Source organism: Biomphalaria glabrata, chromosome 8, assembly GCF_947242115.1.
Source record: "Biomphalaria glabrata chromosome 8, xgBioGlab47.1, whole genome shotgun sequence".
NCBI lineage: Eukaryota > Metazoa > Mollusca > Gastropoda > Planorbidae > Biomphalaria > Biomphalaria glabrata.
Genome location: NC_074718.1, coordinates 13,772,965 through 13,787,698, shown reverse-complemented (window position 1 = coordinate 13,787,698; position 14,734 = coordinate 13,772,965). Strand labels below are relative to the sequence as shown.

The 14,734-nt window shown below is 36.4% G+C and overlaps 1 protein-coding gene across 1 annotated transcript in view; it reads left to right on the top strand.

Moving 5' to 3' along the window:
• Positions 1–13,501, top strand: part of LOC106067466 (glutamate receptor 2-like) — a 265,994-nt gene extending 252,493 nt beyond the window's left edge. The window contains exons 19-21 of the mRNA XM_056037759.1: positions 3,961–4,104; positions 6,287–6,376; positions 9,713–13,501. Of these exons, the coding sequence (XP_055893734.1) occupies positions 3,961–4,104; positions 6,287–6,376; positions 9,713–9,811 (333 nt within the window). The 3' untranslated portion in view covers positions 9,812–13,501. The remainder of the gene's footprint in view (positions 1–3,960; positions 4,105–6,286; positions 6,377–9,712) is intronic.
• Positions 13,502–14,734: the final 1,233 nt, after the last annotated feature.

The following is a 14,734-nucleotide window of genomic DNA, read 5'->3' as shown; positions in this document are numbered from 1 at the left end:
TTTTTCGAAGGTTTGCAGGTCTCGCAACACTCCTATAACCAAAACAAAAGTCAAAACATCTCCTAGCCACGAGATTAAAAGACAATCTTGTAAAGATTGTAGCTGCATTAAGGACTCTACACATCTAACATCACTAATTGCTACTTCGTCTGTACCTGGTTTAACTAAATCAACAGTACACATCTCTGTAAATGGCGTGAACCTAAAAGCCCTAATTGATACAGGTAGCGGGGAAAGCTACATTTCTTCAAACATACCAAGAGAGTACGATTGGTCAGTGACACGTTCAAAGCACAAAATTTCTATGGCGTCATCTCAACTGTCAAGCGTCACAAGAGGCCACACGTTTGCATCGCTAAAATACAAAGGGGAAGTTTACAATCAATTCAAACTTTCGTTACTAGATGAACTTTGCACTGATGTAGTGCTTGGGTTAGATTTCCTCGCATTACACAAAGAACTGATAATTCCATTCAACGGTGGTCGACCTGCATTTCATGTCTGCTCGCTCAATGCTGTTAAGGTAGAGGCACCACAATTGTTTGCAAATTTATCCCCTGATTGCAGACCTATTGCTACTAAATCTCGTCGTTACTCCTTCCAAGACACACAATTTATTAAAGCTGAAGTTGAGAAATTGATACGAAACGGTATCATTGAACCTTCCAAATCACATTGGAGAGCTCAAGTCCTTGTCACGACCAATGAGCGGCACAAAAAGCGAATGGTCGTTGATTATAGCCAAACTATAAATAGATTTACTTACCTGGACGCTTACCCCATGCCTAGAGTGGATGAAATGGTGGAGAAAATTTCCAGGTATGAAATCTTTAGCACATTGGATCTGGAGAGTGCTTATCACCAAATACCTATCCAACAGAGCGAAAAGAAATACACAGCCTTCGAAGCTTGTGGTAAACTCTACCAGTTTTGCAGAATACCATTTGGGGTCACTAACGGTGTAGCTTGCTTCCAGAAAACCATAGACACTATTATAGAAAAAGAAAAGTTGTCCGACACGTTTGCCTATGTCGACAATGTAACAATATGTGGTACAGATGTAGACTCCCATAACAAAAATCTGTTGCATTTTCAGAAGGTAGCTCTGGAATACGGAATAACTTTCAACGAAAGTAAAAGTGTATTTGCTACTAAGAAGGTAAAGCTGCTTGGATATGAAATATCCAAAGGGCATTTGAAGCCGGACCCTGATAGATTTCAAGCTCTGCGAGATTTGCCACCTCCAAAAGATCTGAAGTCTCAGAAAAGGATTGTAGGACTTTTGGCATATTATGCTCACTGGATACCAAATTTCTCCGACAAAATGTATCCTATAATGAAAAATCAAATTTTTCCTGTACCTACAGAAGTAAAAACAGCGTTGGAAGACTTGAAAGAAGAATTGCAGAAAGCAGCAATTTTCACCATAAAGTATGACCATCCTCTAATTGTGGAAACTGACGCTTCTGACATCGCAGTAGCTGCCACTTTAAATCAGGAGGGAAGACCTATTGCATTCTTCTCTAGAACTCTTTCACCTACTGAAAGGCATCAATCTGCCATAGAGAAAGAAGCCACTGCAATAATTGAAGCCATACGCAAATGGAAGCATTATTTGTGTGGCAATCATTTTACCCTTATTACGGACCAGCGGTCTATTTCATACATATTTAAAGACACTCATGACAAGAAAATTAAAAACGATAAGATACAAAGGTGGAAATTGGAACTAGCAAGCTTCAAGTTTGATATACAGTATAGACCTGGGAACGCCAACACAGCAGCAGACACCTTGTCTAGAGGGCACTGTGCAACCATGACGAAACAAAGTAGCCTGAAGACGTACCATGACTACCTGTGTCATCCAGGTGTCACTAGACTTCTACATTATGTCAGGTCAAAGAACTTACCCTTCTCGGTTGAAGAGGTCAGACAGACCATTCAACAATGCAGAACCTGCACTAGAATTAAACCGCAATTCTATAAGGAATTTGCAGGTACGCTCATCAAGGCCACACAGCCGTTTGAAAGAATAAGTGTTGACTTTAAAGGTCCTTTGCCATCAGCTACTCACAACAAGTATTTGTTAACAATGATTGACGAATATTCGCGGTTTCCATTCGCTTTTCCCTGTCCTGATATGACATCTAAGACAGTAATAAAGTGCTTCGACCAGTTATTTTTCCTCTTTGGAACACCCAGTTACATCCACTCTGATCGTGGCACATCATTTATGTCCACAGAAACTACAGAATATCTACATTATAAGGGCATAGCCACTAGCAGGACAACGCCCTATAATGCCAAAGGAAATGGGCAAATAGAAAAGCTGAATAAAACATTGTGGCAGGCTATTTTATTAGCATTGGACTCAGGGAAGTTGGAACTATCACAGTGGGAATCTGTGTTGCCCCAGGCACTTCACTCAATTCGATCATTACTGTGTACTTCTACTAATGAAACTCCACACGAACGGATCTTCAAATTCAACAGAAGATCGCCAACGGGAACATCCTTGCCTACTTGGCTACAGAACCCAGGCAAAGTATTACTAAAATCCCCTGTAAGATCTTCAAAATTTGACCCATTGGTACAAGAGGTTGAACTTATTAGCTGCAACTCACAGTACGCCCATATACGATTTCCAAACGGCCGGGAGGAGACAGTGTCGCTTAGGCACCTGGCGCCAAAGGAAAGTTCCACGAACGACTATTTCGAACCAGAGAACGGTATTCTGCCTCAAGAGGTCGGTGACTCTTTGGATCTCTCACCAGGGAGTCGCTACGGGCCTGAAACTATCAGTAATTCACAGAGTCCCACCCCAATGATGTACAACCAGCCAGAAGTCATCAGTGACTCACAGGGGAGCCACCCAATGCCAGAGGCCAATATTGACTCGAGTCCCGTACAGAACAGTTACGACTTGCAAGGAGAAAAGTCTACGCCAGAGATACCTCCGGATCCTTCCCTTCATACGCATGGTTATAACCTAAGACCCAGAAAGAAATAAAGGAGGGGTGAATGGAGAGATCGTTAAATGAACTTGTGTGTTACCCGTGCTTGTAATCGTGCTAGTATTTGTAATCGTGTTCGCATTATCGTAGTCTGTGAATCGTGACCAGTCTGTACTGTGTTATTGTGTGTATCAGTCGTGTTTTATTGAAATAAAGCCTTGTTTCTAAGGTTATGAATTGACTTAGTATATTACACTACTGTTTTGCGAAACCTGAATAGTTGTTCCATGAACTACTGGAATATTTACCTAGTAGGCCACCACGTGACTTAGCCTCTCTAAAAAATAAGCAAAGTGTTCCGCTAAATACTCAGAATGTGCGAAGTATATAGTGGAAAGTGTGGTCGAGAGTACGCTTGAGCTTGACTTGTCATGGCTACCTATGAAGGAGACTCGAGGTTCGACACCCGACTAGAGCAGAGTTGCGTTTACTGAGCGCCTAAAGGCAGCACAGAAAACCTTCTCTCAGTTACCCCCTCCCCCCACTGGTCCACAAATGAGATTGGACCATAGCGCTCTGAGCATGCTATAAGCATTAAAGTAGTGCTATATAAAAGCTATAATTTATTTATATATATATATAAATATATATATTAATATGATTGTCATTCTATGCCACAACCCTCCTTTGCAACTTCCCATATGACTCCAGAGGCTAATTCTCGATACAAAACTGCGGTCACAGGTCGGGCATCTGTAATCAATGAATGTTAACACTAAAATTAACATTATATACGTATTAACCTTTTCTTTAATAGGATTTAATAGACAGTTCGAGCTAGTACGCAACTTTTTTCAATCAAAGGACGAATAGGTCATTAACTCAATCAGACTCATTGACTTCCATGAGATGTCTAAGATCTGACGTTGAACTCAAAGCCCATTTATCTTGTGGTTGTTTCCCTTTGTTTTAAATACACCTCAGATTGTTTCTTGTGTATTTGCAGGACAGTAGTACCACCAGTGCCCTGACCCTCAGCAATGTCTCTGGAATTTTCCACATCCTAATAGGAGGTCTGATTCTGGCCATGCTGACTGCCTTCTTCGATTTCATCATCAAGACCAGGCTGAGGAGAACTAAAAAGATAAAGGTTGAAATTACATAAAACATTGTCTCAGCCGAGTCCCTCTTGATATTTTCATAATGCATATTTAAAAAAACAAAAAAAAACAAACAAATAAATAGCTAAAAATGTAGAGCATAGATTTATTACTATAAAGAAAGAAAGTAAAGGCCTTGCGATGATGTCGTCTGTTTCAGTGGCCCACAGTCAACGAAGGTGTCATGTGGTGATGTGACCAGCACAATTTTCCCCAACTAATTTCAGGTACCCATTAGAGTTGGGTGGACTCAGAGGGGCCCAAAGATCCGGAAATAAAAATCCCAGTATTTACCAGGATTCGAACCCGGGACCCCCTGTTAGGAAGCCATGTGCTTTACTGTTCAGCCACCGCGCTTCCCACTTTATAAGCAAAATGTAACAAAAATGTTTAGGGTAAAATGTCACGGTTCTCTTGATCAACGAACTATGGATGACTGCATGGTTGCGTGGTATGTGCTCGGGACTGTCGTCTAGACAATCCGGATTCAAACCCACCCCGCCGCCATGCCTACCGTCCTATGGAATGTTTGGGCTACGAAGTAATAGACTTAAATACTGAAGGATTCTCCGAAACATGTAAAACTTATAAGGTCAGATTCCTACCTGAGACCACGATATTGACATTCTTCCCCCCGCCCTCCACACACTGACCTATAGTATAGGCAATGTGTGAGAAAAGCACTAAATGACATTCAGTTTTCTCTATTTTTTTTAGGTGGAGAAACCATCAAAGAAATAAGCTCAAGTGTGCCGTTAAATGAACCATTTTAGTGGGAACAAATAATATGACATTGTTTCATTATGGTTTTGGTCCATATTAAAACACACCCACACTTTAGTATAATGATATTGACACAATAAAATTTACACAACAAACGTAATCACGCATACAAACCATAAATATGTATCAACTTTTGAAAAACATAATGAAATGAACATCTATAATGAGACACAGACCGACAAACACAACACACCCCGGCTGTGCAGAAGCATCCGTTGTTAGAAAAAAAAAAAGGCTGCACCTAAACGTCCAGCATCGTATTGAAAGGGCCAAGATATGTATGTGTAAAGACAGCTGCCTAGCAATCATTGTTATTATTTATTAGCATCTGAGTGTCATTTGAAAGTTTTTATTTTTCAGTGGCCCTTGTGCTTGTATTATGCTCAGTTCCTTGTGTGTTGTATATCTGTGTCCTTTCTTCTTCTTCTTCTTCCTGGTTCTCATTTTTATGTTGAAGTGTTCAGATGACTAGACCAATACATGAGATGAACTGTTGGAGTGTTCAGATGACTAGACCAATATATGAGATGAACTATTGGAGCGTTCAGATGACTAGACAAATACATGAGATGAACTGTTGGAGTGTTCAGATGACTAGACCAATACATGAGATGAACTATTGGAGCGTTCAGATGAGTAGAAAACAATATATGAGATGAACTGTTGGAGTGTTCAGATGACTAGACCAATACATGAGATGAACTATTGGAGCGTTCAGATGACTAGACAAATACATGAGATGAACTGTTGGAGTGTTCAGATGACTAGACCAATACATGAGATGAACTATTGGAGCGTTCAGATGACTAGACCAATACATGAGATGAACTGTTGGAGTGTTCAGATGACTAGACCAATACATGAGATGAACTATTGGAGCGTTCAGATGACTAGACCAATATATGAGATGAACTGTTGGAGTGTTCAGATGACTAGACCAATATACGAGATGAATTGTTGGAGCGTTCAGATGACTAGGCCAATACATGAGATAAATTGTTGGAGTGTTCAGATGACTAGACCAATACATGAGATGAACTGTAAGAGCGTTTAGATGACTAGACCAATAGATGAGATGAACTACAAGAGCGTTTAGATGACTAGACCAATACATGAGATGAAATACAAGAGCGTTTAGATGACTAGAAAAATACATGAAATCAACTGCGTCCTTTTGGAAGTTCTGTAATGTCGTTATGTTTGTGTTTGTGTGTATCGTAACGAAAGAAAGCTCTGTTCCATTAGATATGTATGTCCTATTGCTAACTCTACAGTGCTTTTTTACTTGTGTTTGTTCATTTAAAGTTCTATTATGTCTTTATCTTCTTGTTCGCCCTATTGTATCTCTTAATCCTAGGGAAAAAAAGGTTTATTTTCTTTGTTCATCAGGTTGTTTTGAAAACGTCCGGGAGTCAACAGGACACAATCGATTTCACCCAGTATCGCTTACAACGAAGATCGTCCGATGAAAATGGAGACGTAAGTATTTCAGCGATTCGATACCTAAACATTCATGGAAATGAAATTCAAACATTGAATAAACAAAATGCGAAACAATGGGGAATCGAAGATCACAAAAAAAAAGCAACAAAGAGTTAAGAATGTTTTAATAAAAGCTAAGCTTTGATGAAAACCAACAATCAGCAGGACAACATCTTTTCTACTTTGCATTTTAATTTTTGTTTATTTTAGCAATGCTGACTTCAAGTATCAATTCTCTGCTCTTCCACCAAAGCAATCGTTTGATTGTCAATAAGCTGTACAATTCTTTCTAAACTTCGCATTGAATCCTAAGTGATTCATTCCCGGATTTCAATCTCTTCATTGAATCATTTGTGAACTCTGAGCCTCGTTCCGAGAAAGCGTAGATAAGGCTCAAATAAAATATTAATGTTTAAAGTTATTGTAAGTTTTTTTTTGTCCATTACATGTTTTTTAGTTGTACAGATAAATTATCATGTTATGGATACAAATTCTCTAGTCCTGCATCTAGAAAAAATATGCATTTTGTTTAGAGTATTTATTGGTCTGGTTTCGGGTATCTAGATATCTCCTAAATATAAAGACTATATCTATTGATGTGATTTGAAGCACATTTCCAAACATTGTCTCCCCAGACAAATATGCAGATGTTATAGTTTTTAAGAGCCCCCTTCCCACCTCATGTCTAGTTTTACTAATTCTTAATTAATATCACTTTCCCCTTCCAAGGCGCCAGGTTTGTGACCGCCACCATTAGGGTGTCACAACGTGTGTTGTGGTGCCGGGGATTTCACTTGAATTAAAATAGTTGAATAAATGACGATCTAGGATTCACAATAAAAGATTCTTTGTTAAACACAACTCTGGAACTTTATTTAAATATAAAACGTAAGTACAGCTTATGTACAAGTTACAGATCAACAAGCTCAAATAATATTACAAAGGCTTTAAATCAGAGCTCTTAGAGAACGCGTCTGTCTACTAGGAAATTCTTTCATCGACTGGCGTTCTTTCTCTCTCGTCAATTCTCTGGCGCTAACTCTTTTAAAAAAATGTCTTTATTTATTTTCAAATCAACCAATAGATTTGCAACATCATAATTACGTCTCGGGTAAAACCCGAGGCGCTGTCAAGGATCTAGATTTGTGGGGTAATTCCTGAGGCTCAGTCAAGGGTTTATATTTCTATTTACACACAAGCTTTTAAATGTGAAATATACAAATAAATCTATAATGGCATCTGTGACATATTACATTTTTTTTCATGTTGCCTTTGTTTTTCAGCTTCTTGCCTTTGTTTTTCAGATTCTTGCTCTTGATATTCTTTCTCTTCTTGGCGTTCTGCCCACAGGTCTGGCTTATGAATTTGCTTCTCTTTTGCTAATTCCATCAATTCAAGGAGTCGTTGTGTTCTAGAACCGGAAGCCATATTTAATTTTTTTGTTAGTTTCTTGTATTGGAGCAAAATGTACAATATCTGGATTTTGGCTTTATCTCAGATATAATAATAATATAGTGACAAAGTTCTTGAAGCCTCAATGCTTGACAGTAAAATTGTATTTCACTGGAGTCGTAAGCTTCGATATATAGATCTATTGAGCCGAGTACTTTTTTTACTGGTTTAACAGTTGGTTAAATCTGGTCTTCTGTTTACTTTGTGCCAGACAAATGATTATTTACTGGTCTTCTTTATAATGACTATAATGCCAGTTATTTCCTTTTCTGGTCTTTTATATTGCCAGTTATTTGCTTTACTGGTCTTTTTTATAATGCCAGTTATTATGTATATTGGTCTTATTCCTTTTGCCAATTACATATAATAATAGATTTCGTGAGTTAGACGTAACTCTAACGAAAATCTTTATAAAAGAATTATCGATAACCAACTGACCTGTTAAACACAGAAATTCTTTCCTCCGTTAAATAAGAATGAAGTTCCTTTGAAGAGTTTAGAAATTGGTCCTAGATCTTGAATAAATTTCGTTAGAAGTTGTCCATAAAATTTTATTAGTCGGAGGTGCCAGATGTCACAACGTGTGTTGTGGTGCCGGGAATTTCACTTGAATTAAAATAGTTGAATAAATGACGATCTAGGATTCACAATAAAAGATTCTTTGTTAAACACAACTCTGGAACTTTATTTAAATATAAAACGTAAGTACAACTTATGTACAAGTTACAGATCAACAAGCTCAAATAATATTACAAAGGCTTTAAATCAGAGCTCTTAGAGAACTCGTCTGTCTACTAGGAAATTCTTTCATCGACTGGTGTTCTTTCTCTCTCGTCAATTCTCTGGCGCTAACTCTTTTAAAAAAATGTCTTTATTTATTTTCAAATCAACCAATAGATTTGCAACATCATAATTACGTCTCGGGTAAAACCTGAGGCGCTGTCAAGGATCTAGATTTGTGGGGTAATTCCTCAGTCAAGGGTTTATATTTCTATTTACACACAAGCTTTTAAATGTGAAATATACAAATAAATCTATAATGGCATCTGTGACAAGGGGCTGACTGGGAGATTAAATTGGCCCAGGCATACAATCCAGCCCACAAAGTGTATATTATATGTTGGACATCCAATTCTAGGTCTACCTGTTCTCAAAATCATTTTATTAAGTTTGACAATGAATCGATAACTGAACGCATTCATAAAGTGAACACTATACCCTTATAAGAAATATAGGTCACTAAGTATATAGGTCTAATGGAGCCTGCAAGTAGCACTGTCTACGGATGTAGGCTATTATTTCGCAAAATATGTTAGATTAAATTAGTATTACACTGTAGAGTCTGTAAAAGATTTTTTAAAAAAAGGAGGACAAGAGAATATTATAAAACCTTTAACAATGTAATACGTTCTATTTGAGGCCATTTAGGTGGCCCAACCGGCCCTTTGGTGTACCAGCCCACTGTGAATTTGCCCGAATGCACATATAGCCAGTCCGCCCCTGGCCACCATAGATTTTTGACATCCTCTTTTATTGGTCCTCGAGTTCTCCATAAGTTTGAGAAACACTGCAGGACACAATGTAAGGAAATTGTCAACATTATAATAACCAGCAACTGTCTGTAACCCCAATGTCATCAAACCAAAACAGATTAGAATGTAATAGAATTGTGGCCAGCCAGGGAACAATACTACTGTAAACATACCACATTATTAGAAAATTATTTAAAGGACGTTTTTAAGGTGTCTACAGTGAAATGTGTTTCTCTTGGACGAATCTTTATTCTGGCAATTAGTCTTAGCTCATTATTTAAAATAATAATTTAAGAATCTAATGATAATGATGTTGACAATTAATAACGAAGCTTCATTTCCTTCTCAGTGTCGCTATGCCACACTTGACATGGCCCACGACCTGACCCATGACGTCACGGTGGAGGTGGAGCACCGGAGGAGCAGACACCACGACGAGATCTTGTGACCCACGTCCCGACGGGCGTCGAGGAGAAAAACAACTGGGGGGTGTACGCGTGGGGGAGCTGGTACCGCTGAGGGAGGGGCTTCACAATGACGTGCTGTTGATGTGTTATCGATATTGGGTTTGTCCTATAGTCGCATTGATGCCATGTTTATATGAATGTATATATGAAATTATATGAAATTATATGTTATAGTGTAAACTGAACAGAATGCGTAATGAACATTGCCCCAGTACATAAACGTATTTCCAATGTAAAGATATATTTTCAACAAGGCAACTATTAATAAGACAAGTCCTCGAGTCCGAGGATTGCTGTATGGTCAGACACTCCGTGCTGTGATATACACATTTGGTCAAACCCAGCAAAGACATAACCGTTGTTTGAAAGATGGTCAGTTCTCTTGTCCACGTCTACGTTTGTCCTCGGAAGTACATTCTCTTTTGGTCTCAAATGTCTACCTCGAGGCCTATATAAGAAATATAAGTTGTCTTGCTCGGAAGCCGCCGCCAATGCAAGTAAAAATTAACAAAATGTTATCCTTTTTTTTAAATGTTATGCATGTATATGAAACACCTTTTCTAAACCCCGAACTGGCATAGATAAGTTTACTACACATTAAAACTTTTTGATAATTGACACTCATTTTTTCCAAGTATTAAAAAATACAAATATTGCAATACATCATACCTTATCTTCTGAACTTGTTGCTGTTGGCAACTAGAGTCATTATGTATGAATTAAGATTGTTATGAACATTTTCTTCTTTAGGATGTGTTAGATGTTGTCTTTAATATTTTAGCTGTTTATAACTTTAAATAAATGTAAACAAAAAGACCCCCCCCCCAAAAAAAAAGGTGAAAGAAACACCCAAAAAGAGGCAAGAAAAAAAAGGTTTAGGGCCCTATGGGGGTTCTATGATGAAAACACTAAATGAATATTACAATAAATAAGGTAAAGAAAACAAAACACAAGAGTTCCTATTATGAGAAAGTTAAAATGAAAAGCACAAATACTGAGGTCTCTTATGTTTAAAAAAGCCTTAAAAGAGGCAAGAATATATATATATATATATAAAAGTAATAAAGATTGAAACGATCCATACGACCTATGTTACATATGATGCAAAGCTTATTTCAAAAATCCAAAATTATAAACCCCAGCCTGCACTGGGATCAAATGAAAGACTCCGCCATTTTGAAAGCCAAGCTCCCTACCTCATCCCAAGATAATGTGATCCAACACAAATAGTCCCGTCTGTTTTAATGGGGGAGGCTAGAGTTGGAAGAAATAAAAAGATTTAATACTAGGAGCTGGTAGGTGGAAGTAAAACCTTAGAAACATGTTCAATGGAGTCTCATAGACTTCGATTGGCAACCGCAGTGTCAAGAAAGTTCAAGAATTATTTGTCAAGTAGAACGTAGGGGAAAAGCTGGCTTAGTTTAAGACTTTAAGTTATACGACTGTCGACTTGGTGTTTCTTAACATCTAATATATAAATGAGCCAATCTAAGCCAATAATGATCCAATCCAAGCCAACAATGATCCAATCTAAGCATGTAATTAACCAATTTAAACCAATAATGAGCAAATCTAAGCATGTAATTAACCAATTTAAACCAATAATGAGCAAATCTAAGCATGTAATTAACCAATTTAAACCAATAATGCTCCTACCTAAGCATGTAATTAACCAATCTAAACCAATAATGAGCAAATCTAAGCATGTAATTAACCAATTTAAACCAATAATGCTCCTACCTAAGCATGTAATTAACCAATCTAAACCAATAAAGAGCCAATCCAAGCCAGTAATAATCCAATCTAAGCCAATAATGCACCAATCTAAATTAATTATGAATTATACTAAATAAAAAAGGCATTCTTATCATATAATAGGTTTTTATTATCCCGTACTGAGCTAATCATCAGCGATGACGTGACTATACATACAATCTAGACAATAATGTTGCAATTTAACCCATTTAATTTTTCAATTGAAACGATCTTCAAACATTTGTATACACACACACACAGATAAACACGAAGAAACAAATAATATGTGTAGTGGATACAGACTTAATGAAGTACAAAAACAAACAAGCACCAGTATTTAAATCTGTGTTCTACCCAAGCTGATGAATTGTTGTACTATTTGAATTATATGGCACCATGAACATGACTTTGAACTCCTTACTTGCTCGGAAAAAACAGCTTACCAAGTTTAATTTTTTCTTTCTCTGAGTATGTTTTATAAGAAATCTCTTTTTTTTTTATGAACACTGCTGTAAGTGCTGCCCAATCCATTCGATATTACGCAGAAGGAATCTTGGTATGCAACAGATGGGATGTTTGTCTACGACTTTTTTCGACAACAACAACAAATGTTATAATTTACAACAATAATTTTCGAAAATGTTTCCGCTGATTTTTATATCCTTAATATTTCTGATCTCAAGGGTCTATTATAACTTCTAAATATATTATCTCGTCGATTGTTAGATTGAAAAGAAAAAAAAATATGTAAAAAAGTAATGGTTGAAAGATTGTTCCCTATCTACATAATGCTAGAATTTTATCCTGTTTATTTTTGAACGGAACATGTGCTTTTGCCTCGTCACTAAAAGATTTGTAATAGAATTATTCTCTCGATAGAAACGACAAACTGCCACGTATACGGATGAATATTTGATATACATTTGAAATAAAATCACGAGCTTTGTCTATCACCTCGGTGTTTTAAAAAATGACGCTATTTCAAGTTTGACGAAAACGGGAATTTCCTATTGTTGAAGGTGTTAAAGTGGAAATTTTCTATTGTTGAAAGTGTTAAAACGGGAATTACCTATAATCGAACGTGTGGGGAACTAAAGAGATAAGCTTGTAATGGAAAGTTAATACATGCATGAACTATGAGAAATATGTTATTACTAAACTAATATCAAATCACTCTGTCTGTGGGTAAAAAATGTGTACTTGTTATATCTCCCAAGTTAAGTTTTCACAATTATTCATTGGCATAGAAAAGACATGAATCAATAAAAAAAATTAACCATTCAATTATTTACTGGGTTTTTTTTAATACCAACAAAGGAAAGTAGTCCTTCAGTAATCACAGATATAGATATATGTAAGGCTCGGTCCCCTTAGAATTTCTCCCACACCCATTCTTGGGAAACTATAAACTATTTCTATTGTACCTAAGAAAACTTGAATATATTTTTTACAAAATAAACAATTGGTCAATTATTAATTAATTACTTGTAAAAAAAATATTGTGTTTGATATCAAATGAAGGAAATAACTTCTACATTATTTAGACATGTTGTAAGTGCGCGATTAGGTGAATCTTTGCCTATTTGCTTTTCAGAAAAAGTCTTTTTTTTATATTTTGCTTGTTATTCGTTATACTTGTGAGTTATATAATAATTATGTTGATAGCTCTCCAGTATATCATGTTTGTGTTTGTGTTTGGTATAAGAAAGATAACCATGTAACTGACCACTGAAGTATAACTAATGGAACGATTGGTTATTAAATATCTGCACGGACTGCACCTTGTTTTAATGATTTCAAACTGGGACTATTTCCAGGTTAAGTTTCCTTACCTTAGTTTTAATACACCTGATTTAGATCTGTGACATTTAGATCTGTGACATTTAGATCTGTGACATTTAGATAAGACATGGCTATATTTGTACATTTGACTTTTTTTTTTTTTTTTTTTTTTTTTTTAAGTGAATGCTAAATTCATACACCTGATCTTGATCTTTGTGATTATTAGATTTCTACACTTGAAGTTATTTGTCATTGTTGCAGTTGTGAAATATTATACTATATTGAAACAATTCTCTAAGAGGAATTAGAATGTATTGCTGTTGTGTTTCAATCCATTAATGACATTAACTTACTGTGCCCTTAAAGAAATCGTGTTGGATGCTGAGATGTTGTGCTTTTCACGTCTGCTAGAGAGTCATGAAGTTCCGAGTCAGGTGTCGAACCTCGAGCCCCCTTCATAGGTAGCTGAGCCAAGCTTAAGTTCAAGCGAGCTTCTATGAGGTGAAAGGAACCTGTGGACGAAATGTCCAAACAGATACGTACGACAGTTTAAGAGATCTCTTGATCAATGTATGAGTGAGTCGGTGGATTTACATAGATATATACAAGATTAGCATAATTCCTGTTATAATTATTTATTTGTTAATATTTGTTTTTCTTTTGATTCATAAAACATAAAAAAAAGAAACAGTTTAAAAGTATATATATATATATTGTCTATTCTGTTCGTGGACCACGTAACAACATTCAGATAAAGAAACACTTTTTTTAAACAAAGAAGAAGCAAAAACGCAAACAAAGAAATCAAATGCAACAGTTCATCTCTGAGATGTTACATTATTTAAGGAAATAGAAAGGAACCAATTTACCAAAAGTTACATAATCAAACGAACTGTGCGGACTTAGAGGTCTTCGGCGTTAGATTAAGCCTACACAGATGATGTGTACTTATGCTTGACTTTCAGTACGTATGTGCAATTATTTTATCTTTTTTTCCTGTCGTGCACATTTAATTATTTTACTAAACATTAATTGTTGTCATCATATCGCGCCATCTATTAAACACACACACAAGGATATTTCTTTGTCAATGTCAACATGAACTTTGTAAACTGAATGATGTAAGTGGTATTTCCAATATTGTGATTATCCTTGCTTCTCTGTATGTGTGTAACAGAGAGAAAGAGAGTGAGAGCTAGAGAGAGAGAGAGAGAGAGAGAGAATGAACTATGGATACATAAACATTGATGCTAAATTGTATTCAACGAAAGGAGGCAAAGAAACAAGGAAACTTATGTAATAAATTGCAAACTATACATTTTCTACTGAGTGTTCTTTATTATTTATACTATTACAAAGCTTATATC